Source organism: Megalobrama amblycephala, linkage group LG4 (genome assembly GCF_018812025.1).
Source record: "Megalobrama amblycephala isolate DHTTF-2021 linkage group LG4, ASM1881202v1, whole genome shotgun sequence".
NCBI lineage: Eukaryota > Metazoa > Chordata > Actinopteri > Cypriniformes > Xenocyprididae > Megalobrama > Megalobrama amblycephala.
In genome coordinates, this window is record NC_063047.1 from 8,874,838 (window position 1) to 8,891,606 (window position 16,769).

Consider the following 16,769-nt stretch of genomic DNA (forward strand, 5'->3'; position numbering starts at 1 on the left):
CTGAATGCTGTTCTTGAACCATTTGGACTATATGCATGGTTTTGGTCTCTTTTAAAAGGTATGTGTACTGCGGGTAGTATAGTGCAACACTAACAGGTTAAAGCTGGGAACAATTCAAGGGGCCCTCAGGTCCAGGAAGATCCATGATTTCTTAATTTTATTTTATTTTTTTAAATATAATTGCCTAAAACAATGTAATTAAGCAACCCAGAGTCCTGACTGTAAATCATCCAACTCCATCCCAGACATTGTATAATAAGATGACCATGTCAGTCATTTTAAAACCATATAGTGAAGTCAAGAAAGAGAAGAGTCAAAATGTTTAGTTAATAATTTATTATACAAATAATGAAAAATAATATTGTGAAAAATGCATTAACTGGTGTTATTATAATATTGTGACGAATAAATAAGTGGTCATTGAGTGTTAATATCACAATATCAAAGTGGCATAGAGACAAGGCATAATGTTTATAGGCAGTTTTCAGGCAATTACTTCTGTCTCCAATCACAGTTCTTGTGCACCAACAAATGCACCTATAAGGTGCAGTAGTCCGTGATAAAGTCCATTTTTAAAATGCATAGTTAACGAGGAACAATTTCGCGCGTCTTCATGTTATGATGCACGAGATGATTCCTTCACCCTGAGCTCCTCTACAGCTTCAGAAACTGTGCGTCCCGTCCTTCATGTCTTGTGTCAATGGGCTCGTGTCATTGACGAGACTTTCCTTCATGTCCGTGTGGTCCTTTCTCGTCCACTCTAGACGTGTCCGTCATCGCCAGGTTGTAAATGACACCGGCAGTCTGAAATGAACGACCCTGCAGCCGCGGGTCATAGCGTGAAGACGCTCAACGCAGCTTCAGAAAGTGTCGGACCATCCCCGCGATCCGCAGGAACTTATCCTTCTTCCTCTGCTTGAGAGCCATCAGAGCTTTGGCCGTCTCTTCGGGGTCTTGCGCGAAGGAGAAGATGCTTCTCACTCTCTCCTCGGCTTTCATGTCTCCCGTTTTCTGGAAGAGTCTCATGAGCGCGTCCTGGTTGACGTTCTCGAAGATGTTCGCCACCGCTCGCTTGCGGTGCGCTGTGTCAAACTTGTTGCCGTGGATCGAAGGGCAGACCCGGCGAGATTCTGAGTACATGTCGGTCGACATTTTGCGGCTTTTGTGTTGTTTAGCTGCGCTGGAGACGCCAACTTGACCAGAGCTGAGCCGCTTTGATGGCTGTGAAAAGAGTGAGGAGTTAACAGTGACGGTTAGCTTTTTATAGAGCGACCGCTCAGATCCTGCTTACGGAGATGACATCACCCGCGCTGCCTCCATGGAGAAACGCCTTCAGATGCTATTTCGCCAACATGCCACTAGCTTCGGAAATGCCAGTAATTATGGATGAGAGCGCTGACGGCATACATGCGCAAGGGTTATCTCATAGATCTGTGCAGTTGCAACCTATTGAGTTTTTTTCTACCTGACCTGACCCCATATTAGATAATAGTTTTGACTTGAATAAAACCAGTTGATTTACATTTTTTTTTTTTTTTTTTTTTCACGTGAAGCACATTTTGTAGGATTTTGGAAGTGTGAGAACCCTAAAATCTGGTGTAGATTCTAGTGCCCAATGCAAGATTACATGACCTCACCAACTAATATATATATATATATATATATATATATATATATATATATATATATATATATATATATATAACTACCATTCAAATGTTTGGTGTCAGTGAGATTGTTGGTAAAGAAATTAATTTATTCAGCATGGACACATTAAATTGACGGAATTAAAATGACAGAAGAATTCTACATTGTTACAAAACTTCTATTTCAAATAAATGTTGTTTTTGAACTTCCTATGCATCAAGGAATGAAAGAATGAAGAAAAAACATCAGACCCGAAACTTTTGACCTATACTGCAATTACCCAAAGGTAGTGTATTTATCCTTTAGTCATAGGACTAAAAATATATAAATATAAATATATTTACTAGAGAACAAAATGGGGGTTCACATTTGGTTGCATTGTATTTTGTGTTTACATGAGTGCACTTGTTAAATGGAGATGGAGAATACATAAATAATATTCTCCATTTTAAAATACAGTGTCATTGTATTGTTAAATGGTCATTTGATACAAAATGTTCTTGTTTGCGAACACTTTAAATTACTGTACTGTAGTGTCGTGACAAAAAGTCACTTGACTCTTGTCAGAATTCTGAATAATTATGGTGTCATCAGTCATCACAATGGTGTTCTAATTAGGTGTAATTAACTGTATTGACCTGTATAACCAATTCTTTTATAACTATGCCACGGATTATGTAATATTCATATGATTGTTTAAAAGACTAATGCAAGTATCATGTATATTATTACATTGTACATAGTGTAGTTGTACAGCCATCTAGCCTGTAAACGGACAGTAGAATTCATCTTTGTGTCTTCTTTTTTATTATGTAAAACTAAGATATGGTTGGGAACTTTTAAAAATAGAAAGGCTTTCCAGTAAAAACTCTAACTATAGTTGACTATAAACATCTGTTTTCAACATTTTCTATTTTTCTTAGCTGTAATGGAATGATAATTGCTAAATCATTGACGACTTTTTCAAATAACACAGCTAGGAGCTAATTTTAGCATTCTGTGAGTAACTCCATATAAACAAGACTCGCCAAACACATTCCTATGCTTTCTGTTTACTCTCTTTCTGATTTGCTGTTGAGAAATTCCCTTTGAACCTTCATTGAAATCATGGTGGAAAACAAGCAAGTCAGACAAAGGAATCTCCAAAATACCAAGTTCCGTAGTGACATATTATTTGGCCCCCAGAGACCCCTTCAAAAATGTGCCTTTGTTGCAATAATCTTGTGGAATGCCTGTTACTTGGCATCCATTGTGAGTCTGGCGCGAAACAGGATACCTGTCTTTCTCAGGCTGGCACAGTTATGACTGGAGTCAAGGAGGATGGGAAATGTGCAGAAAGAGACGCCAGGAACATGTCATAAATATAAGCAGAGGGTTCTCCGGAGTCTTGCACACAGAACACAATATGACCTTTTGACAGGAAAAAAGGAAGCATTGGATTGAGAGCCAGGTCCTGCCCTCTCAAACACAAGCTGAGTGTACTTTATCAATCCTAACAATGGGAAAAGTAAATTTATCTCAGGTCAAAGGTCGCATCAGCTGGTCTGTCTGAAGGATAAAGAGTTCCCTCCGCTGCACACGCCTGGAGCCAGTAACTGATTTAAAAGAGTAAACCCACTTAACACGAAGTGAGAACCCATACTGACACAGACATTACTGTACTCATTTGAATTAGAGAAAAAATTGTGCACATACATGGAGTAAGTGTGGTTTTTGCATTCAAAATTATAAAAATTTACATAAGAAATTAAGTTTTAATTCTGTGTTTTAAAGGATTAGTTCACTTTAAAATGAAAATTACCCCAAGCTTTACTCACCCTCAAGCCATCCCAGTTGTATACGTCTTCTTTCTGATGAACACAATCTGAGGTATATTGAAGGTGATAGAGAGGATTTTTTCGTCGACTGAGAATCCAAAGACTGTTACTGAGTGTTTTAAATGAGCGCATGTGTAAGAACAGCCCCCCTCCTTCACAGCTCACTTCAAAGGAACGCCTCCCAAAACTCGTGCACGAGTATTGGAACACGAGTGTTTACCACCGGCATTCACTGTGTCGTGTTTTTTGGATTCATTATGTCGGACTCACCGCAGGTAACTCATAATCTGCAGTTGTTACTCCTGTCTCGACACAAAAACACTGCATGCGGCGCCTGTAGAATGTGGAAAGTTACTGGAGTGCGCAGCCGCGCTCGTCTCTCACAAGGAACGTCACGGCAGTGATTGACAAGCCAGAGGGCCAATCGTTTATGCGATTGGCTGATGTTTTTAAGGCCCTACCTCGTGCACAGATGATGTATATTAATATTATTCCTTTCAGTGCACCTAATAAATAGTCTTTTATCCATTAGTAAAGACAGTTTCAAGTAATATTGCAAAAATGTATAAAACAAAACATCCTCTTTAGCACCTTTAATAATATCCTGACGCATCCAAGCTTTATAATGGCAGTGAACAGGACCAATGAGTATGAAGCTCAAGAAAGTGCATCCATCCATTATAAACGTACTCCACATGCCTCCGGGGGAATAATAAAGGCCTTCTGAAGCAAAGCGATATGTTTGTGCAAGAAAAATATCCATATTTAACAAGTTTAACTAATTTAACCAGACCGCCTTCCATATTCAACTTACAAAGAAAGTGTAACGCCTCTCACAGTTCAAAACGCTTACGCTACGTCCTACACCTTCTATATTCAACTTACAAAACGCAACGTCAGTTACGCTTTTTTTTTAAAGTTGAATACGGAAGGCAGTCTGGCTATTTTACTTTATAACTTGTTAAATATGATTATTTTTCTTACACAAACACATCACTTCGCTTCAGAAGGCCTTTATTAACCCCCTGGAGCTGTGTGGAGTACATTTATGATGGATGGATGGATGGATGCACTTTCTTGAGCTTCATATTCATTGGTCCCATTCACTTCAATTATAAAGCTTGGATGCATCAGGATATTTATTAATATAACTCTTATTGTGTTCATCAGAAAGAAGAAAGTCATATACACCTAGGATGGCTTGAGGGTGAGTGAATATTGAGGTAATTTTCATTTCAAAGTGAACTATTAATCTGTAACTAATTAAAATCTGAAATAAAATGTAAATTAATAAATAAATAATAAATAAACTCCTAAAATCTTCTTCATAGAGACCTTCTGACGACACTGCCAGTTTGTTATTTGCTATCCATTTTCAAGCCCATAAAACTTCAAAGCAGAGAAGTAAGCACTGAAAGCAATAAAGTAGATGAAAATGAAGTAGTTTTACACATGAAGACATTTAATTTACTTTGCTGTTTGCACTGACGTTATGCGATTTGCAGTCAAACACAATAAATGTTCAAAATGGAGATCAGAATTGCCATGTTAACAGAATTGTCGCTAAACTGCACAGATTTATTGTGTGTCTAGAATCATCACTTCATTATTTACTATTTTCAGCTTTCATTTCTGTAGAGAATGATGTCATGCAACAAAACAAACAGTGACACATTGATCACTGTATGTAAGGATTACTGAATAGCAAAAACCAAAGGAAGCAGCTGTGAAGATGTTTCTTTCTCTTTTTTTTTAAATAGCATTTACCTCAGTGTGTTGCATGAAGTAAAGAATGTTGTGCTTTGTTTTCGTCCCTTCCTGCATGCTTTGCTTAACTCAGCACTGTGGGGCCAGAGTCTTCATCTTGTCGGATATGACAACATTTGTCCTGGGAGCAGATGACTTGATGAGCTGCAGTAGACCTACATAGCACATTACCAAACTTCATCTAACTTTTAAACTCTGACTATGAATTATTGATCAAGTGTTGTAATGCGGTCATCGTCATCATTTTAGTTTTGCCTATGAGAAAAGTCTGAAACAAGAAAACACATTGAGACTCTTCTTAGAAACAAAGATTTTATAGTGCACAATAAATATGAAGATTCATTTCACTACAATAACTCAGACATGAAATGTCAGCCATTCTATGCAGATTGGAAGTTTAGCCTGATGCATTACCTTGTTTGTCTTAGAGAGGGAAAAAAGAACAATGATAGTGTAATTGAATATACAAGCATTTTAACAGTTTTGATAAGTCTGTTTAAAATGCATGTTTCATTGTTTATTTGCAAAACTGGGTTGTCATATTTTGTGAACTGTAACTGAATAAACTCTAATATATCAAATGTAAACATGCATACTCAGCAACACACATTGTGAAAAAACCTTTGACACAATTCTCAGAAACATTAGCACCGTTGCTATAATAGTGGTTGTGTAATAACATCAGGGCACTGCAGTCAAATCTGCACACCGAGGAATGTCTGTGGCAGGAGATCCCAGTTTAATTAAAGGACTTGTTTTTAATAGTATCAATTGCATCCGCATGTAGAGCTTATTTGAACATACTGTCCATGTTCAAGTCAGTTTTTTCCCCCCAACAACTTTCAACAACAATGACAGTGAAACAATTCTAAACTTATTAGATTAGTAAAAATTTAAAAATCTTAAGTGTTTTTTAAAGGTCAGATTTCAGGTCATACTATTATGGAAATTGGAACTGAATTTCGCAACTACTCAAACCACAGGCCTCAGTCATTCCAAGCCCACAACTATGCAGCTTAATCTAATAGCTCAGCATTTGTTATAGCTCACAAACTCACAAATTGCACCTTTTAATCATGCCTGCTGGAGGCCGTTTACAGGAAGATGTGAGGTTAACGGTAATCATCTTTTATGACAGCCCGATTCCGGGACTCAAGTGCTGTGTTTTGAAATCAGTTTTGGCATTGTGCTTCATGAATCCACAAAAAAAGACAAATAGCTGGCTTTTAAGAGTTTTTTTTTTTTTTTTTTTAAACAACCAGTCATGTAAAGAGATGAACCATCATTAATAGCAAAACCATGATCAGCATGGAAAGGCAACTTCTTAAGAAAAGCAATTAAACAGGCATCTAACTCCAAAGGAACTATGGTTGGTAGTCTGCCAGTACTGCTAAATCTTGGCCCAAATACCATTCACATTCCCCTGTTGTCTTTGCCTGGCCAAAACGACTTTGGAACCGGAAAAATCCTGACCATATTAAGAGAGAAAAGACACTGAAGGTAATATTACTCTGAAGTAAACAATATCTTATTAAAATGGTTCACATTCACTCTTTTGATCCCCTCAAAATGTCTAAACCTCATAAAAGGATGCCTATTAAAAAGAAAGCCTATAGGATTTGCCATTTATTAACTCTATTAACTATTTTCAGAATTTGATATTTGTTGTTATTGTTGTTTTTATTTAATCTTAATTAAATAAATTATTACCAACAAAATAAATAAAAAAAGGTTTCCCACAAATCAGCAAACAGCTGATTTCTAAGAGCCATATAAGAAGAAAAAAAATGGTGTTTTGGTAAATCATAATTATGACAAAAATGTAAATTATTAGAGATAAAGTTATAATTATTATTAAAAAATGCCAAAATTCTAAGATAACAAGTAGAAATTATGACAAAATTGTTTCTCTTTTCATAATTTTGACTTATGTCATAATATTGCTCTCTCATAATTTTTTGTTGTTGTTGTTGTTGTTAATTGGTTTTTTTTGGGGGGGGGGGTGTAATTGTTAATGAAATTATGGGAATTGATTGGATTGTAAAATGTAATCATTATATGCATTTATTAAACCAATGCTTCTTAGAGGAAGAGCAAGTTATTAGCCTGGATGCCAGCCGAACTTAGCCCCGCCCACAACATTTTGAGGTCGGGGAGTTCGGTCTGGACTCGATCCGTAGAGGAGTAATTATGCCCGAACAGAAACTGTTCGGACCAATCACATTGTCAGGGCGATGATTGACAGATTATCACCAGAAACGTAATCATCCACGTCATCAAAGAGCGCTTGGGGAGTTTGATTGACAAGCGATCTAACCAATCAGAACGCCGCATCCGCCATTTTGTTCGACAAAGCAGTCAGGAGTTAGAAGATTAACCTCGGTGGAGTTAAACTTGAAAAATTGTGCATATTGACGTCTTTCCGCGTTTGAAACAACATTCATTCTCATGTTCATTCATGTTTATTTGATGCTATAAATGGACTAGTAGGAAGAGATGATCGGTTAACGAGCCTCTTGAGCTGAGGCGCTACAGCAATCTGTCACGATCATGGTCACAACCCATTAAAGAGCCACAAAACGGTTTTTATTGTTTGAATTTTTTTAATAACTACACAGTTTGAAAGCTGGGACTTTGTTTAATATCATAAGTAACCTGCTCTGTCTCGTCTGTCGATGTGTTGTCACTCAGTTTCCTCTTTGCTCCGCGATGTATTTTCCACTCTGTGTGCGTGACAGCGCCACGGCTTGTCGGACAAAGCAACAAAAGGTCAATTAGTTTACAACAATGATGGCTGTTGAAGAACTGAGATGTGTAGATTCCGCCATCGCGTCCGTTATCGACAGCGCATTAATTTTAAAAAAGAACAGAGGACCGCGATCAAGGCATTTGTCGATGGGAAAGATGTCTTTGCCGTCCTTCCTACGGGATTCGGCAAAAGTTTGATTTGTCAGCTGGCCCCGATGGTCGCTAAGAAGAGTTCTGTTGACAACTATGCGTCGCTCAACATACGTCACTTACTCTGTAGCTCTGATTGGTTGTAGGTCTATCCAATTGAGGTCTTTCCTGGATCGGTTGAAATACGCCCCCATAATCAAAGCCCAATGGAGCAGTATCAGACTCATATTCGAACTAGAATTGAGTATGGCCACGTCAGGCTAACAAGTTATTCAATTTTGACTACAAATTACTAAAAATATATATTTTTAAATAACATGCACTTATGAATTAAATGACACTAAAACCAGGAACATGCATTATGAAAGCAACCCATTAATTTTGATTTCACGCTGACTTCAGAGTTAATATGAGAGGGACAGCCATATTATTGGATCTGTTGGAGAAAGCTTAAAATGTTTCTGGAATAATCCATAATGATTTTTAGACAAAAAGTATAACAACTGATTAATCCTCTTTTCTCAGAGTTTGCATAACCCACACATAACTACCAGAGAGGGTGTATAATTGGTCAGAACACACTAGAGTGGCCACTGGCACACTACCAAGAGCGACAGCTTGTGTTTCCTCACACTTCCACACACGCTCGGCATCCAGGGACAGGCCCGAGCATGAAGATTACATGAGTCATCAGCACTGCTCCCACACAGGCACCCAGGCGGCATTACGCACTAAACTAGCCAGAACCGGCTAAAGCACCACCCATTCCCTATCTCACAGTGCCTTGCTCACTGTTTCTGTTCCCCTATCTCTCTTGTTCTTTCAACCACTCTTTTCATTAAGCGTGCTATCTTAAAGTCAGATGACTTGCAGACCCCGTGTGTCCTCACCAGCCGATCTGAGTTAGCACCGTGAGCCATAGCTTGCTAAGACAACTTTTTCTCTCCCTCTCCCTGGGTGGTTTCAGTGTCCTGTTCCATGAAGCCCCTCGCTTCCTTGAATCTCTCACACCACGAGCCGTTTGCTCTGTACTAAGTGTTCTGATCGCCTTTCTAATTGCTCTGGATCATGAAGTGGTTATAGGTGGATATAGTTGCTTCAGGACAGCAACAATGTTGTTCATCCATAAAGTACAATGGATCTTTATCACCATGTCCTAGAGCAAACTGTTATAAATTATTGTCTGTTTACTCACAACTGACAATAAAACTTGCAGGAATATTCTGGGTTAAGCTCCATTTGCAGCATCTGTGACATCACTGTCAATTACCACAGACAATCGTTTAATGTAATGATCAGTGTGATGTGTGTGCAGGACAGTCATTCTATCTCCATAGTGAACTACACCACGGTCACACGACACCACCACTAAGCTTCAGTCTTTATGTAATGACATTTTCACTGATAGTTTGAATTAGAATAGTTTGTAAGAGAGCAATTACAAGCATAACGAGGCTTTAAAAGTGGACTGAGCTTTACCTGTTTGGTGTGATGGCATTCAACGTCGCCGACAGCCTCTGTAGTCCGATTTAGCCACTTGTTAGCAAACATCATTTTCAAGATATGTAAAAAAAAATCACAAGTAGGTTAATACTGATGTATTTTACGCTGTACAATAAAATGTGAACGCATCTTGAGCTTGTGTTAACCACAAACTGTATTTCAGCTATTTCACCAAAAACCCACTGGAACCGGAAGTTTTAAAATGCTAACTCATTTCCAAGTTTTGGCCTACAAATATATGTACAAAAGACAAAATAAGATATTTTGAAGAACACGGATAACCAAACATTTGATGGGCCCCATTGACTTCCATAGTATGGGAAAAAAAAAAATACTACGGAAGTCAATGGGCCCGCATCAACTGTTTGGTTATCCATGTTCTTCAAAATATCTTATTTTGTCTTCAGCAGAAGAAAGAAATTCATACAGGTTTGTAACAACTTGAGGGTGAGTCAATGATGACAGAATTTTCACTTTTGGGTGAACTATCCCTTAAATAGCATGAGAGTTTGGCCAAATGGCAGAAAAAACTGGGCGCCCACATTAGTAAACTGTCTTTTGTCTGTCACAATATGAGGTACCTGGTCACGTGATCCGTCAAAAATCAATCTAATATGCTGACTTTGTTCTCAATGAAACATTTCTCTGTATTATCAATGTTGAAAACAGATGCGCTGCTTAATATTTTTGTGGAAACTCTGATACAGTTTTTCTGGATCTGGAAAGTTCAAAAGAACATTTATTGAAATAATTTGTAACATAAATATTTTTACTGTGTCCTTTGGTCAATTTAAAGCATCCTTGCTGAATAAAAGTATTAATTTCTTTAAAAGAATTTACTGACTTTTTAACGGTAGTCTATATCATACACACACACACACACACACACACACACATATATATATATATATATATATATATATATATATATATATATATATATATATATATATATACACACACACACACACACACACACACTGTATATATTTTTAAAAAATCTTTTGTTTTTCAATTATGCACTATTGTAAAAAGCTTTTTTTATAAACTGTGGAATGAATTATTTCATTATTATAAAACGAATTAAAAAAAAAATAATCTGTGGAACATCATAACTGCTACTGTTTCTTATCACGGCTTTGGAGACTCATTGTGTTGTAAACACTACCAGCAGTGTTTACACTGTATATGGTTACAGAAGAGCGTTGTCATGGTATCTGGTCTCAGTGAGCCACTGTCCCCATGACAGTATAAACGTGGGAGAACGGAAGCATGCCCAAATATAACTTAGATAAAGCATGTGTTGACTTTGAAAATAGTTTGGCGCACTCATTCTTAATTTGTGCTCTTAAATTACAAACGGGAAACTCACACAAATGTAACAGGTTGTCACAGTCACAAACGCAGAGCATGTTTTGAGAGCAAACTGCGTCATAGTGCGGCCACACTGACAAACATTGTCCAAATGATCCTCATTAGCGATGAGTAAACCGTGACTCCTGCTGCCAATGTAAGCTAATGTAAGATTAGCAGTAGCCTATCGCCGAAGGCCTTGCAGTTGGTGTCCTCATACTGTTGTCCAAACAGGAAAGCATTTACACGGGCAGAGAATTTCTTCTTAAACCTTGTGGTACAGGGTATTTTATTTTTGTTTGTTTTACGAGAAACTGGCAGACACACTGACCTATTGCGGCGCTTCCTGAGATTGTGGACGCAAGTGTGAGATCTTGCTTATTTTAGATGGAAATCTAAACTGTTGTTCTGTTGGTTCCTCGGCGCCGGATTCCCATAATTACTGAAACTAAAATATATTAAAGCTATAGGAATACAAATAAAATATATATTTTTAAATTCAAACCACTAAACGTTCTAAAATTAAACTGAAATGTAAAGCATTTCAAAAAACTGAAAATTATTATTATTATTAGGTTTATTTATTTATTATTATTTTTTTCATTTTGGTATAAGATTTTATAAAATTTTCACCATGTGTTTATTCATCTAATTTATTTACTTTTGTTAATGGAACTATGTGAAATATAAGTAAGGGGAAAATATGAAGAGTTTGGTTCCAAAACGCAATAAATCCATTTTCATTCATTTAAAAAAATGTGTTTTCTTTACCAAGCGGCAAGATGAAAACCACTATTTTCTGTTTCAAACTTTCACATAGCACCTTTTGGTTATAAAAACATTAAAAATTCAAATCTAGATTTTGATTTTCAAAGGTTTATTATAAAAACCGATTCTTTTTTTCCCCCAAAATACAATAAATCCATGACACGTTTTTTTTTTTGTTTTTTTTCAAAATGCAATTAATCCACCAATATAAAAGTTATTTTTCATATTGAAAAAACACAACAAAGTAAGTTGATTCACATATATAAGAGCCTCTGAACTTTGTCAATACTAATCTTATATACAGGCATTTGACTAAAAATACATTAAGTCGTCGCTCCCAAAAGGCATTCAACGGGTTATCTTGTTAATGTTATAAATTAATTAGTATGTCTGTCATTACCGATTAAAGAGTATCTGGCGCCACCGCACGGTTAAAATAAACACATTTGCCGAGTACATTGATATTAAAAACGGCTTTTAAAAACTGTCCATGATTCAGTTTTGTGGACCGCGACAGAAGTTTGATGCTGTTGTGGAACAAGCAACAGCTTTACTTAAATGATTACATTTCGATGACTTACGTTTCTTCCCCACCACAGGTTCATCAATGCCGTCAAAATGATTAATTTTACTGTTTTTGTTAATCACAAAGTACAAAGCAGATAGGAAAACTAGAATGCCGGGTGTATTCAGAGCGCCGCCATTACTGTTTACAATGGGTGGAATGGTGCGCTGTGATTGGTTGAGCGGATATATCGCGTTCTGCAGAGAAAGGAGACTGGCGTTTGTCGCGGTTTGGAAAGAAAGGGAGAAAACATGACAGAATAACACGACGGATATCGCATTTTACGCAAAAAATAATATGTTCCTTATGCTTTTTCCTGGACATTTTTTTTTCTTTTATATATTTTCATTTATAGCCTATATTTAACTGGTTACATCTAAATCACCTCTGCCAGCTTTTGACCTGTAATATTTGAAGAGTGTCAAACAAAGGTGTTTAGGTTATGAACAAACATTTGACAGAACCCCTTTCTGTTTGTCCAAAGTAGTGTTTTGGCATGGGCCTGTTATTATTAAGTAACATAGGAAACGGCTGACAGGGTGTGGGTTGTTGGTCAAAGCCTTTTGGCAGGCAGGGGATTGCAGCCTTCCTCGACCTTGTTCCCTGGCCAGGATGAACAATAACATACTGGCATGCGGGCTCCAGGCTCTTCTTTCTCTTTCTCTTTTGGCTGTCTACCAAAGAGATCTCTACCGTCATGGTCAGGTCATTGGAGAGAGACAGAAAGAGAGTGAGACAGACTGACAAGCTTTCGGAAATTAGCCTCGAGCCACTGAAGTATATTTGAAGTCTATTAGTTTTTTCTTAAAGGATCAGATTTTCCTCAAATAAAATTAATGTTTATTATATATTTATTAGTTTAAAACATCTACTGAACTTTGATCTATATCAAATTTCAGTAGCCCTTCAGTTTAACTCAACCAAAAAAGGGGGATATAACATTTAACTGCAATTAACCCCTATGTCTCGACTGTACTATTGCAGCACCCAGTGCTCCTTTCTGCTGAGTGCCCTACTCAAATTAGCTTGAGAAAGAATAGTTTAATTGGGTTTAATATGGGTGCCTGGAGCGGGCACTGTGCAGTGAATGGAAAACAAAGCCTGGTATGTCAGCAGCTTTGAACCAGTCACTAAAAAAGGAATCAGTCTTGCAGATGATTTAACTAACCAGAAGAGCCTTGGATACTCATCAGAAGCGCAGACAATGGGGGAAGCAGGTCATTGAGGTAATATCAGTAGAAATACACACAGCAAATGTTCATCCAAGTGGTAACGCAGTTAGAGACTGCAAACTTAATTAAACACAAATCCAAAAACAAAGGATGACCTACTGTATAGAAATAATATGTATAAAAGAGTCACGCATGTCATTTGTGCCATTTGTTGTGGTTGTAGCTTATCATTTATCCATAACACAACCATCAAAAGGCACTATTTCAGCTTGCTGTTCCATTTCATGTATGCAAACTTTCTTGCATGTGCACAGTATGCAAAAATTTGAATGCCAACTCATTTTCCTCACAGACAAGCACAGTATACATTATCATGGACTTCATGTATGCAGTATTATATGTAACAGCGTTGTTCCAAAAAGAGAAATACATGGTAAGTATAAAACAGATCAAGCAAACAATAAGTCACTTTTACCAGATACACACATAGACAGTGAATGAGACGTTTGGACAGTATAATAAATAATAATAAAACAAGCCGCAGACATCATATTAATAAGTTTAAAAGCAATTACATCATCTAAAAGCTGACATCTGAGAGATGAGATCCATCACTTAATCTCTATAAAACTTAAAAGAGAGAAGACTAAACAAATCACATAAAATGTCTGCTCTTCTCTTTTCCTTTTTATAGAAGTTTTCCTTCATCATTGACTGGAGGGAGATGTAGAAAGACAAAAACAGACTAAGAAATTAAACATGGCTGTTTCCACTGGAGAATTGAAAGGTGAATTTCAAAGATTTCTCATGGCATGAGATAATTATTTTATACATGGAAAAACAGTCTACTGTTTTTGCATAAACTTATGCATCCAATTTCACACACACACACACACACACACACACACAGTATTAATTGCTACTAACAATAAAGAGTTAAGAATCTGCAAGGTAAGTGCAAACAGTGGTCATGGAAAGCCCTCTTGTGGCCACAACTGTTTCTGTTTTTAGGATTTAGCAACAGAACGCATTATTGTGCCCAGAAAAAGAAAAACAATTATGTAAACACTCAGAAAGAGCACATAGGCTAGTTATTAAATGGGATGTAACATCTGTTCCCTTTCAGTCGGTCACGTTCGACGTATGTCAGTAGGCCTAGTGACCGACGAATTGATATCCCAATTCGTCGGTCACTACTGACATACGTCTCCGTTCCCTCCTTCAGGGAACGAGGGTTACATACGTAACCGAGACGTTGTTTATTTGATTTCTTTTAGTCACAAGAAATGTAAAAAATGACCGTTTATATCTTGACATTGAGCAGTTTGCGGACAGTGCCACCAAGTGGTCAGTAATTACTCTTACACTCAAAAGATCTCTCTAAAAATGTTCACACAAGGAGACAAAAGGTTGCAAAAGAAGTTTACACCTTCAGACCCTGCGGCCAGCACAATGGACATCACATGTTTTTTTGTTTAAACCAATAAGATTTTGTTTTTATAATACTAAGTAGCCTATTGCCTGGTTACTGATTGGTCCCTGATCAACCAATCACAATGAAAGCATGACCCATAACTTAAATGATTGAAATTCATGGAATCACATAAGACATGCATGGCTAACTAACTAGATAGGAGGTGGAGGAGCTTCTTTTTTAACTTTTATATGCAGACTTATGTTCACGGAAGCATCATCAACTTTTATTATTCTTCATAGTAACAAGTGATAATATTCAAAGTTGATTTGAAGATCTTCAGAGCTGTAGAACACGTTTGTTTGTTTTTTAAGTTTCACAATGGGTTTAATAAAATGTATTATTAATATGATTTTATGTCTTCAATGTTGTGAACATAAACTGTCTTTCTGTCTTTCTGTTTTTAGTTTTAGTGAAAAACAAGAACAGTGAATATGAAATGAGTGAATACACAGCAACACACACACACACACACACACACACACACACACACACAGACACACACACACACAAACTCAGATTCACAAAAATAATTAAATGAGTTTTTTTTTTTTTTTGTTACAGTGTTCTTCTCAAAATCATCAATGCTAGTTCACATACTGTGTTTAAACTCTAGCTCAAAAGTATGGTTAAAATATACTGAATTTTTGTTGCTTCAGTCCTGGTGTCCATTGTGGTGGACATGAAAAATGAGTTTGTTCAAATGTTGTATTTAGACTGTTTTATACATTGGAGATGAGCCAATATCTTTATCGCTCAGTGGAAAAAATTCAGGTCTGAGGGGAAACTGAACAGTCCTGGCAGGACTGTCCTGCAGATACTGATATCTGTAAAACGCTCAACTTGTAAAAAAAAAAAGTGTTATACATTCAGCTTTGCCAAGTTATTCTTTGTTTATAATTTTACTAAACAATACAATTATTAGACAGAGGAACAAAATGGTCCACAGTCTAGAGCTGCATGAGTTTGCGAAAGCATTTGGCAGGTCAAATACTGCTGTTACTCAGGGAAAGAATGTGGAAACATGATTTTCAGAGGTCTCAAGCAGGTTTTTGCATGCCTTCTCCAACTGATAATTATCTTTACGTGGTTTAGCTATAACTCAAAATCCTTGATGAACACAGTATCATCCTGCACAAGTGCTTAGAATTACCAAAGGTTGTTAGATTCATGTGGACTTTATGATAACAGTTAATTACTAACAGTTAATTTTTCCATATATTACTTAAAAATACAACTACTAAAGATACTGCAATATAGTTTTCTATTGGAAGCCACAACATTTCATAATGAGGCCTTGTAAGCCTGTGAGGAGCTGTAAAAACATTTAAGTACAGTGTGGCAATAGTTCATGCAATGCTTTAAATCTTCTCATGCTTTTACATCATGTCCTATTCGAATATGTCCAAATTTGTTTCTTAATTCAATGGGGGCAGCACGTCCAAAAAACAAAAAACGATCTCAATATCTTTGTTGAAAATAATCTGCTGCAACACAACCAAAGCTACAAACATACTATCATTTGAAAATCTGGGGTCAGTAAGATTTTTTTTCAAAGAAATTAATATTTTTATTTGGCAATGATGCAAGGGATAGTCGTTTCTAATAAATTCTGTTTTTTTTTTCTTTCTTTTGTTAATCAAAGAATCCAGAATAAAATGTATCAGTGTTTCCACAAAAATATTATGCAGCACAACCGTTTTAAATGTTCATAATAATAAGAAATGTTTTGTGAACACCAATATTAGAATGATTTCTGAAGGATCATGTGACTCTGAATACTGGAGTATTGATGCTGAAAATTC

At 36.7% G+C, this 16,769-nt stretch overlaps 1 protein-coding gene and 1 long non-coding RNA gene across 2 annotated transcripts; both read right to left on the reverse strand.

The window, feature by feature from the left end:
- Window positions 1-321: 321 nt before the first annotated feature.
- Window positions 322-1,301, reverse strand: tcima (transcriptional and immune response regulator a). The gene has a single exon (XM_048187261.1). The coding sequence runs from the start codon at window positions 1,150-1,152 to the stop codon at window positions 850-852; it is 303 nt and encodes a 100-aa protein (XP_048043218.1). The 5' UTR covers window positions 1,153-1,301; the 3' UTR covers window positions 322-849.
- Window positions 1,302-4,934: 3,633 nt separating this feature from the next.
- LOC125266069 lies at window positions 4,935-11,415 on the reverse strand. The gene is made up of 3 exons (XR_007184420.1): window positions 11,005-11,415; window positions 9,609-9,665; window positions 4,935-5,499 (listed from the first exon to the last, which is right to left on the reverse strand). It is a non-coding gene; the product is annotated as an uncharacterized LOC125266069 (long non-coding RNA).
- Between the last annotated feature and the right edge of the window lie 5,354 nt (window positions 11,416-16,769).

What these genes read in the sequence shown, in the direction of transcription:
- tcima (XM_048187261.1), bottom strand. Translation starts at nt 1,152, where the DNA reads ATGTCGACCGACATGTACTCAGAATCTCGCCGGGTCTGCCCTTCGATC.